Source organism: Sabethes cyaneus, chromosome 2 (genome assembly GCF_943734655.1).
Source record: "Sabethes cyaneus chromosome 2, idSabCyanKW18_F2, whole genome shotgun sequence".
Classification (NCBI taxonomy): domain Eukaryota; kingdom Metazoa; phylum Arthropoda; class Insecta; order Diptera; family Culicidae; genus Sabethes; species Sabethes cyaneus.
Window position 1 is genome coordinate 97,670,516 of NC_071354.1, and position 20,932 is coordinate 97,691,447.

Sequence of the window (20,932 nt, forward strand, 5' to 3'; positions counted from 1 at the left end):
GAGGCAGATCCAGAGGCTCATGGCGACGCAACTTAGCCAACGACATCCGGGCTGTAGACGAGAACCTGTCCTCCCTGGCGACAGGTAAAAGCCCTGACGGCGACGGGTAATCGTCAGCAGTGGAGATCTCTGATTTCATCCCTTTGTTCTGCCGGACCGGCGGACATGGACACATCAGTGAGTAAGTAAGTATACAATCGAAAAGTTGCAGTACAAATGCCAATCAGTGTTACCAGGTCGATTGCCCATTTTCCCGCTGCCCAGAGGTTGATGTCCCGCTGAAATCCCGCTATCTAGAGTCAATTTCCCGTAAGAAATCCCGCTAAATCAAAAGTCATATTATTCTTTCGTTTCTGGTGCAGAATAAAAAAAATATTCATTTCAGTAAGGCTTGCATTTGAAATTAAGATGGTCTGCTGAAATTGAGAGGTTGCAATTAAATTAATATTATGCAAATTTGCTGCATTCATGTTGACGAAGTTTTTGGCTTCAGGAAACAGAAAAAGAAATATATTGTTATTCCTTATATAATGACAGTTTACTACGAAATTTCGCAAGAATTATAAGATTAAGGAGTCTAAGAACACAGGCGAAAATGTCGAAAGAAACTTTTAGCACAAATTCTTTTTCTATGTCTATGATAGCTAATCATAAAAATCATGCAAAATTTTAGCAACGTTGGCAAATGGTTACAGTTTTTGGTGACATCTTTATAAGCACCCAAAAATCAAAAATATTTGTAAAGCTCATCGGCTCTTTGTTCTCGCTTATATTTTGTTTTAGCACCGATTTGTTTTGGTTTTGTTATCATACAAATGCTGAGGTATATAGCAAACTATGATGTATATAGATACATAAGTGTTCTTTTGTTTCTGTTAGGTACATGCAGAAGATCTTTTTGAACACCTCAATTTAGTACAATTCGAGAGACAGACTTCTCGTTCGATCATCTGATATGCATTTCTTTCCTTATCTTGTATTTGATAGTGTAAGCGAAAGATCACAAAAGCCCTTTTGTTAGCCTTCTTCAGTTTTGTCCTGAGCAGATTATAAATTGAGCTTATCATTGCCAGTCGAATCAGTCTAAATAAAACAATCGAACCATCCGTATCAAACCGTTTTATCGTGTGATAAAAGGCAGAACGAAATCATCCGTATAATATAGTTTCAAACCCTAACACTTTGACTGACCAATTCTAAGAAAAGAAATACAACAGTTTCCAATTCATGAATCAGTTGGATTTTGTCATTGGCATCGAATTAGTTTGTGGAAAAATTAAGAAAAATACGCAAAACGGATTGGTTTGGTAGTCTTCTTTTTTAGTAAGTTCTAATGAGTATTAGTCAGAACTCATCCCATTCTAGACAGAATTTTGTAATCAACAGAATGTACTGAATCATTTGCCAATGCATGAGCAGACATTGGAATGTCAATAAACGAAGTGTTTTGCTGTCAACCTCTCTTTCAGCACGCTTTTCGCCTACCAAATATCGCTAAATGGAGATCCCGCTAAAATCCCGCTGATGCCAATTAAGGGTTGAATTAAGGCTAATGGTAATGCTTATTGGTTAACTAGGTGGATTGAGATAAGGATTCAAGAGTGTAGTGAACAGAAGTATCGGCATGATCTACTGCTGAAAGGTTTAATTTCAAGGAATAGTTTCATAGAATGATACTCAGGCGATCAACGAGTTCACATATTTGGGATTAATGATGACTGCCAACCACAACACTAGCAAGGGGACAACAGGATCCGAACGCCATTGTAGTTTTCGAACGAAAGTTGGTGCAGTGGAATGTAGACGGAAGATGATGAATGGCGAAGATGTATGCACACGTGTTGTTTGGGGAGAGCCCCTTTGCACATATGGCAAAAAATTAACACCGTAAAGTAACCCTAAATCTAGTTAATTGGATATAACTTCTCGGAACAGCTCGAATTACCTCAGTTCTCGCTCACTATGTAAGGCACGCATCTGGAGGAATTCTGCAGCCGCAAAGTTACCCAATCTTGTTTTACAAGCGAGTGGTTGGGTTTGAATCTTAACAGAATCAGACCAGTCGATGTAATTATCAACACCTTACCGTGGCTAGTTAAAAGGTACTAGATTGAGCAGTATATTGGAACCTCTTATTACGCTGGTAAACGCCGCCTACAAGGTACTCTCCCAGATCCTGTTACGCCGGCTGTCAAAGATAGCACAAGGTTTCGTAGGGAATTATCAGGCGGGTTTCATGGGGGCTCGCGCAACTACGGACCAAATTTTTACTATCCGACAGATCTTGCAGAAATGTCGGGAGTACAACGTGCCCACGCATCACATCTTTATTGATTTCAAAGCAGCATACGATACAGTCGATCGAGACAAGCTATGGCAGATAATGCACGAATACGGTTTTCCGGACAAACTGACGCGACTGATCAGAGCTACATTGGATCGAGCGATGTGTTTCGTACGCATCTGTGGGACACTCTCGAGTCCCTTCGAGACGCGACGAGGGTTGAGACAAGGTGACGGTCTATCCTGCATGCTGTTCAACATCGCTCTTGAGGGGGTGATCCGACGAGCGGGCATCGAAACGAGAGGCTCGATTTATACCAAGAGTAGCCAACTTCCAGGCTTTGCAGATGACTTCGATATCATTGTCAGGAACTTTGCGACGGCGGAGGCAATCTACGCCAGACTGAAAGCGGAGTCTAGGAGAATTGGGCTAAAAATAAATGCGTCGAATACCAAATACATGAAAGGAAGAGGCTCAAAGGAAACAAATGCGCGCCTCCCACGGACGGTAACCGTTGACGGCGGCGAACTAGAAGTGGTAGAGGAGTTCGTGTATTTGGGATCGCTGGTGACCGCGGACAACAACACTAGTAAGGAGATCCAGCGGCGCATCCAAGCGGGAAATCGGGCCTACTTTGCCCTTCGTAAAACGCTACGATCAGGAAGCATACGCCGCCGCACGAAGCTAACAATGTACAAAACCATTATTAGACCGGTAGTTCTTTATGGACTTGAAGCCGTGACGCTGCTTACGGAAGACATACGCGCCCTTGTCGTGTTTGAGCGGAAAGTGCTGCGGACGATATTTGGCGGAGAACAAACTGACAGCGGAGAGTGGCGGAGGCGTATGAATCACGACCTACAGGCACTGCTTGGGGAGACTCCATCGTACATCTAGCGAAAGTTAGCAGGCTACGATGGGCCGGACACGTCGTAAGGATGTCGGACGACAGTGCGACGAAAATAGTCCTCTTCAACAACCCCACCGGCACCAGGAACAGGGGGGCACAACGTGCACGATGGCTCGACCAGGTCGAAAGCAATTTGCGACTTCTGAGACGACTAGGAAATTGGCGACGAGTGACCCAAGACCGAATTGAATGGAGACGAGTGCTTGAAACAGCACGAGCCACCCCGGCTCTATGCTGCTGAAGAAGAAGATTGGAACCTCTTGTGTAAAGGCTACATAAATAGTTTCCGGATTCTCTGGCTTTAAGAACAAGATAAATATTGGTAAGTAGCAAAATTATGAGGCAAAAAGGGTGAACACTTTAAGCATGGATAATAAACAGTTCACTTACTCAATAGCGATAGCAAAGAATGAAGTGCGGAATACAGGAAACATCCAATTGATGGCAAAGAGATTAAAAAACTGGTCGCAGTGATTATGTTAAGGAGAACAAAACAAAGAAATAAACGAACAAAAATTTAATTAAGTCACCTTCTTATTTTTATTTATTTCAGTAGAAAGTCGCAAATCGATAAACCTTGTGCCAACCTAGAACAAACGGTCTGCTGGTGACTACACCCAATTCTTTTTTTGCACGATTTTTTTTTACACGGATTTTTTTGCACGACTTTGTTTCCACGGTTTCTCGAAATAACACGGTTTTTCTAAAATTTCGCCAATAACAGTTGTACACCCAATTCTTCTTTTACACGGATTCTTTTACGCGAATTTTTTTTTCACGACATTTTTTGCGCGGTTTTTCGAAATAACACGGATTTTTTTTACACGGTTTCTCTAAATAACATGGTTTATTTTTACACGGTTTTGTTTTACACGGGACGCATCTCCCGTGTAAAAAAAGAATTGGGTGTACTTCTATGCACGGTAGTCATAAGAAACACATGGAAGCTTTAGGAAGAAGTTAAAACTTTATGAATATTGATTTAGTACTTCATTTGGAATGAGATTAATTTTGATACATGTTCACACTGAAGTTAATCGTACTTATCTGCGTTGGAATAAATGGGCCATATTGAGTTGCACACTACCCTGCAGGGTAGCAGAACTATTTTTCTTTTGACCTGTGACTATCAGGACCCGAGAGCGTCACCTTTAGTTAAAAATCGTTACACAACGATGAAGCAATAGCGCTTTAAATTCAATTGAAGCGGTTCAATTCCATTCAAAGCTGAGCCCCGCCTGCGGCAAGGCAATAAGCTTTAATTCATTTTGACGAGTTTTTATCGTTTCGTTTGAATTTTTCTGTCAAATATCTAATCAACAGCTTTGAGTGGAATTAAATTAAAGCTGAATAAGAACCGCCGCAAAGAAACGCATGTTTGAATTAATCAATTTAACATAGATAAATCGAGCGGAATTTTAAATTGTTGTCACATGAAACAGTCATCAATTTCATCTCAAGCTAACTTGTTTCTGTGAAGTCAACTGATGTGACAGTTTTAGGTACCTATCCTCTAGATGCGGAGGTTATGAATGATCGAATAGTCCTAAGAGATTTTTCAGAACCGCATATGCGATTGTTGAACTAATCGATTCTTCGGATGTTACATTATTGACGGATTTGACGCGCAAGTATAAAATATTGTGCGAAGTATAAAACGAAGTAGCCTAAACTCATTCACCGTGTTCATCTTATTTCCACTATGTTCTATTTACCACATCATAGGGGCTGAGTCGCGATAATTGTTTTCCCTGTTCCCAAAATAACGCCAAGTGAATCGAAAAACACCCAACCTTTCCTCACCTTCATCTTTTGGCACTAAGTCAAACATTCCACGAATGCTTTGAACGCAAAACAATCACACACTACGACACTACCGACCGTCATGGAACGTTACCCATTGCTTCGTGCGTTGGATTGAAGAGGATTGTCGGTTGAAGCGAACGCTAAGCTAAGTGCCAAATTTCGTGAGAAAACTCATCATTAGCCCTGATGGAAACTATCATCAACCGACCTCTGGACCTTCTTCTATTCATTTCATCGGGTGGCGAATGAAACCGAGATTTGTGTCAACGATAGACCCATCCATCACAGATTGCGTGATGATGATATTTTAGGCATAACAAACGTAGGTAGAAGGCAATTTGAACCGGAAGAACATAACGTGTTTACCGTGCATTAGTATCACTTCCAGATTTATGAGAAATAACATCAGTTAAATGTTATAAACACTTTCACACACACACACAACTTTCCGGTAATTTAACAACTGTGCATTAAGAAACTTCAGAGAAGAAAACCAACACAATGAACTCGTGACAGACACTTAACTTACAATTGCATAATTAAACGTTTTAGTGTTTGTTCAGTGGATCTGTTTTGGTTATTAGTTTCACAAGGTATGTACATTACATATGTTCAAAATATGTTTTTATGTTTTTTTTTTCAACTTCGATGTTTCCAACATAAATTGCAATCTTACGATGGTAATCGCAAAAAAACTACTCATAATTAAAAGCGGTTTCCTCTGAAGACTCGGGCGCTCCAGTTCTCAGTCCATTACCGGGCGTTTGCATTGTCAGCATGGTTGAATTGGATTGCGAGAGTATAAGCATAGAGCTATTATTTACCACTTTTGTTTTCCACCCACACCGGCCTTGCGGTTTGCGCCCAGACAATCATGGGCATCACCAATTAAGAACAAAGAAAAAAAAACACCGTAACAAAGCTACAACGAAAGCCGGTAGGTAGGAAACTGCAGAAAAAATGTTAATGACCATTTCGAAGCTGAATAAAATTAGCGAAAAGGGACCGTAAAATTAATTTAACTGCTCGGGTGTCATATGCTTTGAATGTTTCAGTTTTCCCAGTCGGAAATATACCGCTCTATTACTTTCAAGTAGGTACCTACTAACTAAATCCGAATAAACACAAAACTAAATAATTGAATCTGAGAAATGAATTTCATACGTGAAGAGCTATGCAAAATAACTGCATTGTTATGGATAACTGCAAATGCGCCCAGACTGGTTCCTTTCACTTATAATAAATATGAAAATTTTACTTTCAGCATAACACAGACAAAGTGAATGACACAACTGGAAACTTTTTTTCATTACGGAACATCGCGTTTTGTGTTGTGGAACAGTAATTGGAGCATGGCAGCAAGCAGTCACTCCGAAGATAATTTGGTTCAATACCGTGTGTAAGCTTATCCAAATGTTTCCAATCCTTACCTTCTTCGGTTTGATACTGAAACAAATCGAAACATTCGAGAATAACGGAGCAACAGCTGGGAGCACTCGAACAACTGTTTACCGAAAGTATAATGCTTAAATAATTTTGCGGCTTTTGAAGTCGCCATAAACTACGATTCTAGACCATGTCATCTGATTTAACTTGGCCGCTCTATTTGGGTTGGAAGCATTGCAGCATCTGGTAGGTACTTTTACCTCAGAAGACCTCTCATAATCGTGTTGTAATTGTAACTATTTTTGTGTGGGATGAAATTCTTCGTTCTATTAAACAAAATATTTAAGCAATAGATTTCAAAATTCATAGCATCACTTGAATCGTTGCTATTGGACTCGAAGAAAAGCTATATTCATCAACAAAAAATCGGTTTGATTTTAAATTGCCAACCCCTAACCGACAACCACCATCGATGAAGCTATTTTGCACCACAATTAACTCTCCATTGCCCTTCGCCAGTAATTTTGTATAGTTTAGATTCTACGCTGCAGTAGAGTAGATTTTTAAAAAGCCGCGAGTTTTCTTTGGCGTTGCCTTGCGTTGCCACTATTTCCTCATCTCATCTTTCACAAAACTGACCGCAACGATAATTCAATTAATCTCAATTGAATAAACGAAGCGATGAGCAGCTGCGGCTCGTGCAGAAAATAAGTAATGCACCATACGGAGGCTATCCAATCCATACATATAGGCTCCGAATTGCGCATTTATAAAACAATTAGAGAATGAAAATCAGTACGGCAGGCAATAAATAATTGTATGTTTTTCGCGCTAGAGCTCTTAACCGATGTGGAGCAATACGTTCGAGAAACGGGTTAACAGGCTTGGGGTTGTGTGACAATTCAGGTTAAGTGAAAGGAGTATGAACCGAAATTGAGGGAAAATTGTGCTCCTTCCGTATTGGAAGTCTATATTCGGCAATGATGGAGCTAATGTGTTTGTTTTTTACAGAAAAACCTATATCATGAATTAAACCACTTTCATGGGTTATTGAACTGATTATAACCACTGATCTACCATCATTACAACATAGTTTATGGCATTACATTTAATTCAAGCTGTCTAAAGACTTGCGGCTAGGGACACGTGTAAGCAAGTCCATTGCAGAAAAGATAAACGTTGGAAATTACATGAGTTACTGCTAAAATAACGGGTGGCAACTAAAATTTTGGAATTTTTTCGCGGCCCCTATACTCAACAACAAACGAGCTCAGAGATAAATGAGAATATGTAGGTGTTAGCTCTCTCTTCTCTTTTTGTCAATATTTTTTGTTTTGTTTGTGCTTACCCAGTTTTGCCGTCGGCGTCGAAACAAGAAGCATGTCGGGAGCGCGTTTTACACTTCTACGAACTGCCACAGAAATCTCGGCAAAAAGTATGCGGTACAACATTTAAAAAGCGAAAATGTTGCGGCTTCAACTTACCATGTCCTAAGATCCCCGATAACTGTTTGCAAGCAAGGTAGAGAAAGACCAGCCAAAATTATGGACGCAGAAGGACATCGTTCTCTTTCTCGTTTCTTCAACAACAAGCCCCCGGGTTTGGCTATCAATGGATGTGCACCAGCGAATGTTTGAAAAAAATTTTGATTCCGTTTCTACGAAAACATCATGTAGTTAGACAATACGTGTTTTGGCCGGATAGTGCATCATCGCATAACGCCATAAAAACACAATCGTTCCTGAATACCCATTCGATCCCGTTTGTACCCAAAAAGCACGTCCCGACAAATCTGTCTCAGTGCGTCCAATCGAGGATTTCTTCGGGATATTGAGTTCCTTGGTGTTATGTTACCGTTCGCAGGGGTAACCCGTTCTTTTTCGTAGAATAAAAATAAACCGACGTAATTACTCTCACTACCGACCAGACGGGTCGGCGTGTCAAAGCGACATCTCCTAATTTATTCAACTTATTTTACAAAGTTATTTCTTACTTGCTAAAAACGCTCTTCGCCCTAAGGAAACTCCTCCTCACGCTGTCCGTCGAGCTTCTCTCTCACGCATACATTTTGGCCCGTGGTTTTAGTACCGAACAGTTCAGCGCTCTATTGTTTACCTTAGTCGGCAAAAATGCAACGGCGCAATTGTTTTGGAAGCTGTTCGTTGCCGCAGGTTAAGAAACATGCGCGTTCGTTCACCTAGAATGTGGTGCAAACGCGACGTTTTTTTTTTCATTTAAGTATTTTGCCCTACCGGCGCCGTCGCTTGATCGAGTCGCCGACCGGCGCGGGCAATCGAATTGAATGTTAAATTTATGTTCTGAGCTGCCCGGGGTTGAGTCGTCCGGGTTCAGCCAAATAAAAATGCGTGCATGCAATGTTACGAGGAAGTGAGGGTCGCTTCAGTGTACAAAATTTACTGGAGAGCCACGAATTGCAGACAGTTGATTGGTAGAATCAAGAGATGCATTTACAAAGTTGACATGACGGCCGTACAACGCTCCTGTTCGGACATCAAACGGAAGCTTCGCCGAACAGCCGATTATGGACCGTTTTCAAATGTTCACTAATTTTTTTTTCAACAATGGCGAATGTATCTTTAATTTTGCTAAATCAGATCTTCTTCATGTATCTTTGTCTTTTTTTGACAGCTTGAGAAAAAAATTCCAAAATTTTAGTTGTCACCCGTTACGAAAACTTTGCATATTGTTCGAATGGAAACCAGCGACGGTTGCTGCGTCAATCTCTCTTTAGGGCAACACAAAACTGAATATCGCAAACAATGTCCATAATTTCTAATGGAAATTTCGTCAGTTGTTGGACCTTACTATCTAACTAACTCGTTTTAACTCTCATAGAAGAGCGAAAAAGTGCCAGGAAAATTAGAGCTAGAAGAAACCACGAAAAGTGTAAATTCCGCTACAATGCAATGAGGAAGTTATTGCCTAGCTCACTATATGGTTGTGCGATGTTCGCTGAGTCTCTTCCGCAGAGATTCTCGTGAAAAAGCTTCGCTCCAAATATATGAGGTGGCACTTGCGGATGGCTACATCTTAAGCAAATTGCGGAGAGAAATAAATTTTCCAGGAACGACCGGAGCCTGCATGGACCCAGAACACCCTGTCCCGTAACCTAAACGGGCTCTGATTGGTTAATTTTTACTTGTTGCAGCAGTAGCATATGAAGAGGAGGACGATAATATAAAAACGTACCGAGAGAAACATCAGAGGGGGTGTCATATGAACTTTTGAGGAACTCCATCGTCGATGTCATCAACGGCCGATAGCAACAGAAATCCGTGAATGTATGTGGAAGTGGATCGGATACAGCTTAAGGAAAGTGTAGAGAAGCACTCGATTGGAACCCGCGAGGGCAGCCTAAAAGAGGACGCATCTTAGCCAACGACATCCGGGTCACCGGATCACACATTTAATAGCAATACAGGACGGTCTGGACAGCCTAGGAAAATATAATACGAAAATAAAATGACGACGCAACGAGATCTTGGAGCACACTTTGAAGGCGGTAGCGTAAGGTCACGGTAATTACAGCAATCGAACTCTTTCGCTGGTTTCTCCGATTCGCAAATCCTAGAAATTATTCAATGAGGTTCCAGGAATAAGTACTTCCGGCGACAGCGCGAATTCTCACCGAATCTCTATGAGATCGGGATTATCACTCCCAGATTTACTTCCGTTATGCTGCCTGCTCTTATATCGCCATTGAAATGCTCATCGAAGAGCTTTTTTCCGTTCCTAAACATATCAGGCTTCGGTAACTTGAGATTTCTTCATCTAGCACCACAGATGTAGTCTCATTAACGGTCGAGCGTATCCTGCTCTATCCGTCGAAGCGACACAGAGGAAAATAGAGCCTCATCCAAGAGGCGTGTGTAGTTCTCAGTAACTCCGAATGTTTAACCAAGGAGCACGACTTTGTCGCGAGTTTTATACCGTCGACAGCTTTGAGAACACTGCTGCTGGTATAATAATCAGAGTCGACATCGCAGTCGCAGCTAAGGGAGAGGGAATCAGAGGTACCCATCGTAACGTAATTTTCTATAATTTCTGGAAGCAAACGCGGCTTTGATGTAATAATCTAGATTCACTATAACAGAGATAACTGGAGTGTACGACCAAACTGTCTAAATGTGCCTCTAATGCTATGTAACTCTGTGAGATGGAACTACGTTCCTGTCTTGGACGTACTTGGTGTACTTGGACGTACTTGTCTTGGATACAATCATGGTAATTGTTTGGGTCTCTGCCTACATTTATATACTAATTTACCATGTCAACATTTACTCATCGACTTCAAATCGGCGTATGACACGATCGATCGAGATCAGCTATAGCAGATTATGCAATGCACTACTACGGATTTCCGGATAAACTAACGCGATTGGTCAAGGCAACGATGGATCGAATAATATGTGTTGTTCGAGTATCAGGGGCAGACTCGAGTCCCTTTGAATCTCGAAGAGGGTTACGGCAAGGTGATGGGCTTTCATGTTTGCTGTTCAACATCGCTTTGGAGGGTGTGATAAGAAGAGCGGGGATAGACACGAGTGGCACGATATTCATGAAGTCCGTCCAGCTTCTTGGTTTCGCTGACGACGTTGACATCATTACACGTACCCTTGAGAGGATGGCGGAAACGTACATCGGACTGAAAGCTGAAGCCAAACGGATCTAAAACAAAATACATGAAAGGAAGAGGTTCTAGAGAAGTGAATGCTGACCTCCCTCCCCGGATTCATTTAGACGGTGATGAAATCGAGGTGGTAGAAGAGTCCGTGTATCTGGGCTCACTGGTTAACGCAGACAACGACACCAGCAGAGAAAAAACAAAGACGCATTATGGCAGGAAATCGCACCTTGGACTCCGTAGGATGCTGCGATCGAAAAATAAATTCGCCACCGCACGAAGTTAACAATCTACAAGACGCTGATTAGACCGGTAGTCCTTTACGGCCATGAGGCATGGACTATGCTCATGGAGGACCAACGCGCATTTAGTGTTTTCGAACGGGCCATCTACGGCGGAGTGCAGATGGAAGACGGAACGTGGAGGAGGCGAACGAACCATGAATTGCATCAGCTGCTTAGGGAACCACCCATCGCTCACACCGCAAAAATCGGTCACCTGCGATGAATTGGGCACGTCGTGAGGATGTCGGACGACAGCCCGGTTAAAAAAGTTCTCAATAATGATCCGACTGGAACCTGACGGCGGGGTGCGCAGCTAGCAAGATGGATCGATCAAGTGCGCAGACTACGTGGCTGGCAAATGGCGGCCATGGACCGAGTGTAATGGAGACGACTTCTTCGTAAAGCAAAGGAAACTACGGCCTGGAGCTGATTAAGTAGTAGTGCCATGTTAACTCGGCGCTAGGTATTTAACCAGGGCACTGACATCTGTACATCGTAATCCCACGAATATTGTTATGTTGTTTGCAGCACAAATTCTGTGTACCTTCTCTTACGGGTTCACAACACATCCTGCCCCTGATGCCAGAGTGTTCATGAGGTACTCGCATGTATTAGTTTAAAGTTTGAATAAAGCATATAGGGAACGAGCTACGATTCTTACCACGACAATATGGGATCCTGTTAGTGGCCTGGTTTTCGTTACAGACAGAAAAAGGTGGTTATAATTATGATGATTAACTTCTTTCCTTCATGCCGAATTCTACATTACCTAGATGAAGCCTGCTTGACAGTGCAAAAGTCGCTTTTATAGTTGTATGTATTAGTCAACCACGTCAGGGATGGCGACTGGAGACAGTACTGGCATCAGGAACGGGGTGAGTAAAATAGAACAAGTAGTGAAGAAACGTTAAATCCAAATACACACAAGCACGCAAAAAGAAATTAAGTAAATCGCTCATTCAATAGCGATTATAGTTAGAATAAATGCAGTACAGGTTGCAGCAAACACCTGGGCGATATAACAATAGATCTACAGTTGGTCGCAGTGATGAGTTCATATAAGAAAAAGATGTTCCAAGTCGAATTATCTTGATTTTTATTAGTAGTTTGGTTTGGGCAGGTTGCTTCAGTAGGGCCACGTTAGGGAGTCTCGCAATGGGGCTGCCATCTTAACCGAAACAACACATTTCTTAATTCAACCGACAACTTCGGATCAAACGCTGTCGTGAGCCGCTCCTAAACTGGAGAACAACCGCTCACCAGGTTGAGGAATCGTCATGCCATCAGAAGCCCATGTCGGTTATACGACCTCAGTTTCCACCGAGGTTGGTTATCTGATCTCCTCTTAGGTCTGACCTCCTCGTATCCTGGCTGGTACCACGAAGAGGCAAGGATAGGAGGTCCTAGATAAGTGGCTGAGAACCACTGTGGGCTTTAATTTAGGTGCGATACGGATAATTCAGTCAAATAGTCAAATTCTGCTTTACGTTATAAATGGAAGATAATGAATGATAACTGACGTAATAGAGGCAATGAGGTACTGTAAGGCTTAATCTTATTGCCACTGATAAGCAGATGTCTAATGTATGCGAAGGCATTAAATTTATCAGCATGTGGAGAGCCAAGGTAAGTAGAGATTGCACAGCTACCTGAAAGTAGACTGTATACAATTACAAGCATTTTTGGGTAAAATGTGTCTGCATTTTCAAAAATTTCCTTAAATTTTTTATTTTTAATTTTTTAATTTGTGTGTATCGTACATGCTATTAGCATTTTAGCTTGCTTAGTTAAAAAAAATTGTTTATTATAAAAAGTTAGTGATGCCCTTAACATGACACTTCGAAGTCGTTCAAAAAAGTTGTACACAATAGTTAGAATAGTAAGAAGGTAGGGATCTGAAAATCTCCACAAACAATCTTTCTCTCAACCAATGACAGTCATCAATTTCAAACGCTGTTTTATGGTCTTTTGTACCATTGTGTTATGATAACGCTTGATAGGCTGCTACTGGTGAACAAGTATAATACATATTTCCAAACAGTATAGCTTCTAGGTTCGAGTTAAGATTGAAATTGCTTTAATAATCCCGGAAGCTGGTCAAAATGACAAACCATCTGGAACTAGTAGACAAAAGGTCTGAGCAAAATTAGTAAACACTTGAGAAATAATTATCACGAAATATTTCAGAGACGACGACGATGAATACGATCCATTTCTCGACCGCAAAATAGCAAAGCCAAATTCGTAAGTATAGAAAACTGATGTAAGCCGCACAGCATTAATGGACACCTTCTTTGCAAGAACGACAGGAACCTTAATTCACTTGATTAAAGGATCCTTGGGAACGGGAATTTTGGCGATGCCATTGGCATTCAAAAACGGTGGACTAGTTTTTGGCTTAATTGGAACCATCGCAATTTGCTTCATTTACGTTCACTGCGTCCAACTGCTGGTACGTTCCTGACTGTACATTACACACGTAATGGAATATAACTTCCATTATTACTTTCAAGGTCGGAACATCACAGAAAGCTTGTAAACGCTGTCGGCTTGCTGTTCTTGGATTCGCCGAAACCGCAGAAGCCGTCTTTGCCAATGGTCCGCCACTATTGAGATCGTACTCAAATTTTGCAAGGTAAAACAATGCATTTAAATTGCTAGTTAAAATATGTTACAAACGCGTTCCTTTCCAACCAGAAACTACATCGATTTTATGATCCTGATCCAAAGTCTGCTGACGTTGTGCCTGTTTCAAATTTTCGTCGCCAGTTCGCTGCGTGACGTTGTCAATAATCAGCAGCAGATAGAATGGAGTACACTTGCCTATATCGCATTAGTAACGATTCCAATTGCCTTCATTACTCAGATACGGGTCTTGAAATATTTGGTACCTTTCTCGGCACTGGCTAATGCACTAATGATAACAGCATTCGGTATCACACTGTACTTCCTGCTGAGCGAACGAATCTCGATAGGCGATAAGAATTTCTGGCCCGAATGGAATAAGTTGCCATTTTTTATGAGGTACATACTTTACTGTCAGCTGTGAATCGATTCATTTTCTGCTATCTTTGTGCTTCTTTTAGCACCGTGCTCTATGCAATCCAAGGGATCCGGTATGTCCTACCCATCGAAAACAACATGAAACATCCGGAGCACTTTTTAGGCATTTGCGGGGTGTTATCGAAGGCGATTGGATTTTTAACCGTCCTTTATGTCGTGACTGGATTTTTCGGTTATGCATGTTATGGTGAAGATACGAAAGGATCTGTTACTTTGAATCTTCCCAAACAGAATGGGTAATTAATGTGAAAGTTGGTTTTTGGAATCGTCCATGTATATAAATTGTATCATTTTTAGATTAGCAGAATCGACTCGCCTATTGGCGGGCATTGCCGCGATGTTTTCGATGGGTCTCAGCTACTATGTCCCGATGGATATCATTTGGCGCCGGATTGAAAATCGGATTCCCAAAGAGCGGAGAAACCTCATACAGATAGCGTTGAGGTTCATCGTGTTAATTCTATTGACTGGTGTAACGATTGGAGTTCCCGAGCTGGAACCGTTTGTCGGACTTGTGGGATCGTTTTGCTCTGGAAATCTGGTAGTTCTGGTACCAGTTGCACTTGATGTCGTTTTTAGATGGCCTGATAATTTCGGAAAATATCAGTGGCGACTGGTTAAGAATTGTCTTTTGGGTTTGTTTGGGCTAGTCGTTTTAGTTTCCGGGACTATTTCAAGCATACAAAATATTATTGCTATATATAAATAGATTAGTTTAGCAAAAGTTAGTCAGGCACTACTGATTGGTGTGATTGTATGTCAAGTAAAAACAAATTAGAGAATAATTTTATGCATTGCAACAAGAAGGAGAAAAATGCAGTACAATTGAATACAAATCGTAGAATACAAAAAGTTGACATTTAATCTCTGCCCATTTTTTAAATGAAAATAGCACATTAGAGATGTAATCATTCTTATTTCCAATGATAATTTAATGTAAAATCTTCTGAAATATTGAAGCTTAAAAATTAAATTCAGAAAGGTGCATTACGCAAAAACATAAATAGGTGCTTTATCGAACAGTAACACAAAAGTATAATTAGTTTAATCGGCATGTTCTCGTCGTGGAGCTATTTGTTGTGGAAATAATATGAGCATGTTGGGAGAAGTAATTCGCCCAGTAAATATTCAAATTATGAATAACGGCTAGTGGTGCATCCACATTGCAGCTGATAATCAGAAGCACTTATTTCCCAGGCAATCAGATGCACAAGCAGGGCTTCGACCGATCCTTTTTACCTTTGTTATACTATAACAAAGGTTTAAAAATTGGTCGAAAAACACGAAATTGATCCGAGGCCCGGAGGGCCAAGTCACATATACCAATCGATAGGGTTCGACGATTTGAGCAATGTCTGTGTGTGTGTGTGTGTGTATGTATGTAATGATTTTTTCTATCGCCTGTTTCTCAGAGATGGCTGAACCGAATGGTTCGCTATTACTTTTGTTTGAAAGGTGTTATTGTCTAGTAGATCACTATTGAGTTGTTTCGTGATACAACGTTTCGTTTAAAAGTTATAAGCAAAAATGTGAAAAATACGTGACACGGGTTTCTTCGGAACTACATGACGGATTTCAACGATCTTAGTTTCAAATGAAAGCCCTTATTAATGCTAAATTGTTCAGAAATTTTTAATTGAAAACAAACAAGTAGTTTAAAAGTAATGCTTAAAAAACCTGTTTTGACAAGGTAATAATTATCGCCTGTTTCTTAGAGATGGCCAAACCGATTTATGCGCTATTAGTCTGATTTGAAAGATAATATATCCTAATAGATCACTATTGAATGGTTTTTTAATTGGACGTTTAATTTGAAAGTTATGAGCAACCGTATACATCACACCAAAATTAACAATAATTTATAATGATTTTAACCAAGATAATTTACCTAATTTCAATTATTTTAATATCAAACGAGAGGTTTTGACACTACGAATATATATGCAAAATTGCATAAAAATTGGTTTCACCGGTTAAAAGAAATTAACCCTCGAACACTCGCGCCAACTTTTATAACACAATTACTCGCGCGCACAATAGCCCCAAACCAAAGAAAACGTGTGCACTAGAGTTTTGACTGGGAAAACTTGGTTTTAGGTTTATCGAATCTTTGGAAGAGTTTCTTGAAATTGAAAGCTCTATGGTCTGGTGGAATTTATATTTTGATTAATCCCCCTAAAAGTGAAATAAAAAAAATATTTTTCTTCAGTGTCAATATAACACATTGATGTGTTCTGCAAAGTTATAGAGCATATTATTACAAGAAATTTTGCTAAAGACAGTAACCTTCTATCTCTGCAGAGAAGATAGAAATATCTTATTTATTGTATATGAATTTGTAAAATCAATTTTTCTATTTTTGCTGTTTTTGTAATTGTTGTATGACTTTTTCATGTACTACAAAATTGTACAAATAGTAAAAATACACAACTTTGCTGAAAATAGTATACCTCTATGTTTGCTTGTTTAGGATCTGTGGAACTTTGATTATAAAAAATACCCTAATTTTGACTCCGCATTACTCGACTACCAGCAGACGGATACATTTTAAACATTTTACATTTGATGATAGTTTTGCTGCATTAATTTTCCCAACAATTTAAATTATTAATGCATTGAATAATTATGATATTTTGCTCACAGTAAGTTTGTTGAAGAATATACGTTAGTTAAACTACGATTTGTAACTTTATAACAATATGGCGTTGAAAAACCTACACGTGTTGTATAAAATACAACAGCGTGAGTTTATAAAAATTGATGAAAATTATTTAAGAATACTCTATTGATGTGATACAAATAGAATGGCATTACAGGAAACTATGCATAGTTCAAAAACCTATAAACTAGATCTTTACTAGACAATGTATATGCTAAAGGATAAGATTTTCACTTACAACTTACTTTTATTTGCATTTACTCAGATTAATAACAACTTACTTATCCTTACTCGGCAATTTCATGAAAAAAGGATCTATCAATATCAAAATCAAAAGTGTTCCTATTTTGTTCAAATTTTGTAAACTTATTCAATTTTCAAAAATTTTATGTAAACCAACGCACTACGCAACGATAACCAATAGATGAATTATGTTTCGAAGACGTGTCGATTTCTATCTCAAATAGCAAGTAAGACCGTATAACAAAGGTTCCTTTCACCACTAGGTGGATTAAATCGGGTTTTTTCTACCGCAGTCACACCAACGCGCATTCAAGTTCACACCGTCCGTTTAATGGAGGAATACGAATGCTATGCATAACACAACTGGCAGTTTGCTCAGTCAAACGCCGATTGCACGCAGTAGAACGAACGCGTTCTAAAGCTTTTTAACATTTTCGTTTCGATCAAGTTGCCTTTACCGTTTGTAACAGTGAATGACTGCAAAACAGTCAAATGACTGGCAGTCACCACGCTAACGAAAAGCAACAGCACAATCGTATGATTTAATAGTACAAAAAAAAAACAACCACTACATGTGCATGGAAGAAGTCGGGCGGACTCCGTCCTATATAAACGAATATTTTGCTTGCGTTGGACCGACGTCCGGGTGACAAACTATTACTGTGAGCAGCCGATTTGGAGACAAAAAGAGAAACGAAAAAATACGTCACCGTATGCTTCCAGTCAGTTTGCAGTTTATATTCTCAAAGCGCAATAAGCAAAACGGGAGATTGACTGTTTGTTTTTACTGAGATGCCGCATGAATTGTAAGACGGCAGCAGCGCAAGCGGCAGATTGACTGGATTCAAAAAACAGTCAAATGATCGTTCAAAAAGCGGAGTTTGAATGCGGAAAGTTCGCATTCACGGCAGTCACATTCAACTTGCGATCCCTTTTCAAGCCCTGTCCACAAGGCCATCTGGAGATTACCTAAACAACGAACAACGGTCCGAATCGATCGCGACTGCTAACAGACCTTAACACACATGGTATAAAAACAGTAGTAGTGCCAATTTATTAAATAATTCTCAGGATTTGAGAGGAGTAAAAACCTCCCAAGGAATAGACGGAAAGAATGGTTTGTAGATGGGACAAACAGACAAACAAGCCAAAAAATCTTTCAGATAGCCCGGGACTATAACGTGTCCACACATCAGTTTCGTCGATTTCAAGGCAGCATACGATTCAATAGAACGGTAACGGCTATGGAAGGTAATGCACGAGTACGAATTTCCAGATATACTGACGCGGCTGACCAAAGCTATTCTCATCAGACTAACAGATGTAACAGTATGAAGTAATTTTCCAGCAAACCAACGTTTGAACGATAGTCCTAAATCTTACAAAATACACTAGCATACCCTATTGCAGTAGAATGGTAGTTTAAATTCAGCTATGCTATAAATTTACCCTTATATTATCTTATGGCAGCACAGGAAAACGCTACGTGCGTGTTTCGAGTACACTCTCGATCTTGTGTCCTTTAGAGTGCTGTAGCAAGGGAACGGACTATCCTGTATATTCAGCAAATAGACATAGAAACTGAGAAACTAGAAACTAACTCCTAGACAAAAGAGCGATCGGTTCGAAAGGATATAAATATCTCGGCATTACGTTGATCAACACCGCCAACAAGGTGCTCTCTCAGATCTTATTACGTCGTCTACCCTGAAAGATTTCGTGGGGCAGTACCAGGCGGGCTTTAGAGGAGCCCGTGGCCGTGCTACTACGAATCAAATTTTCGCACTGGGCCAAATGATCCAGAATTGTGGGCAATACAGCGTGCCCACATGTGATCCGGTGAGTGGCCATTGAAACGAAAGAAACGACTGCTAGCCATCGCAGACGGCCTTGACATTATTACCAGACACCTTGGGACAACGAAGGCAATCTACGCCAGAGTAATACCGGAGGCTAGGCTGATTGGGTTACAAATCGTTGCGTCGAAAACTAAACATATGGAAGAGTCTGCTACGACAATACTACGTGTAAGGTGATTCAACGACGCGTTCAAGCTGACAGTCGGGCCTACTTTTCCCTCCGCAAACACAGTGTATGAACGAGATGCAGCAACTACTTGGCACCAGAAATAGAGGGGCCTAACGGGCTAGATGGGTGAATTGAATTGAAGTCGACTTGCGTGTCGAGACGCTCGCCGATTTGTCGACGAGTAGCCCAAGACCGAGTACAGTGAAGAGAAGTTCTTTATACAGGGATACCTCGATATAAGACAACCTCGTTATAAAACAACCTCAATATAAGACAATTCGATATAAGACAATTTTTACCTCGATATAAGACAAATTGCTTTGACATAGTTGGTAACGACACCTGATCCAATTTTCCAATCCAAAACCGGCGCCATAAAAATGTTCATTTTTTCTAAATAATGCTAAAAATTGTAAAAAACTAATAGTTCAAATAATAAAAAATAGTTCAAAAAATGTAAACACACAACACAGAACAAAATTGGCGACTGCTAATGCAAAAACGTTTGAAAAAATCATGTTTCGATATAAGACAATTTCGATATAAGACAACTTTTTAAAATTATAAATTGTCTTATATCGAGGTATCCCTGTACAGCACAAGCTAGACCGGTTCTATGGTGCTAGAAGAGGAGGAGGCGCTAATACCTTAGATTCACGAATGACTTTGACATTATCACTAGCAATTCTATGACGTTGGAAGCAATCTACGGTAGTTTTAAAACGAAGGCTACAAGGATTGAAAATGTAAGAGAAGTGGAGACTTAAGAGAAGACAATGCCTTCCACGGACGGTACAGACGGAAAGTGAAGACTGTCGCAAGTTCATGAACTTCTTTGAGACAGGCACTTCTTAGAGAGATATCCTCCGTACAACGGAAGGCATGACGTTACGACCACGTCGCGAGGATGGTAGACGACGCAATTCGTTCTCTTCAAGGGCCCCGCCGGCACTAGGAATAGAGGTGCCAAATGTACTAGATAACTAGATGGTTAGACCAGATCGAAGCTGACTTGTGCTCAAGGAATTGATGACGGGCAGCTTATGACCGGGTGGAACGGAGACGAGCTCTTGATTCGCAATGAGCTATTCCGACTATAAGCTGCTGAAGAAGGTGACCGCGTAGGCGTAGCAGCCTCAATCCCTATGAAACCAAGTGGGAGATTCGTACATTGATGCCGTGACTGCCGATAATATGCCCGGTAATGGGATCCTAAGACATTGACTTTGACGTTGATTGTATGACATTACGTCAACCTTTCATGTCGAAAAACACTAAAATCGACTCAAGTGTGGTGCCGCAATTGATGCAATCCTACTGCTCGTTGAGGACTTGGTAGCCCTGGAGAAGTTTTCGAGAGGAACTATCTACGGTGTAGTACAGATTGTAGACCATGAACCATATTCTGTGCATACTGCTTGAAGGAAACCACAGTGCGTATCTGATAAAAATCAACAAACTCAATGAGTCCGGCACTATGCATCCAGGGATCCTGACGACAGACAGTCGAAAAACCGAGTTAAGGGGGCATAGTACTTTTTACACCATATTTTTTGCCTAATTTCAAATATTTTATTCTCGATAACGCGACAAGCGAATCGATTCGGATTTTTTGCATTCCAAA

At 40.5% G+C, this 20,932-nt stretch overlaps 1 protein-coding gene across 1 annotated transcript; it reads left to right on the forward strand.

Annotated features, from left to right (window-relative positions):
* Positions 1-13,417: 13,417 nt before the first annotated feature.
* Positions 13,418-15,087, forward strand: LOC128735737 (proton-coupled amino acid transporter-like protein pathetic). The gene is made up of 7 exons (XM_053830226.1): positions 13,418-13,449; positions 13,503-13,559; positions 13,617-13,767; positions 13,829-13,950; positions 14,013-14,339; positions 14,402-14,614; positions 14,676-15,087. The coding sequence occupies exons 1-7, from the start codon at positions 13,418-13,420 to the stop codon at positions 15,085-15,087; spliced, it is 1,314 nt and encodes a 437-aa protein (XP_053686201.1).
* The last annotated feature ends 5,845 nt before the right edge of the window (positions 15,088-20,932 follow it).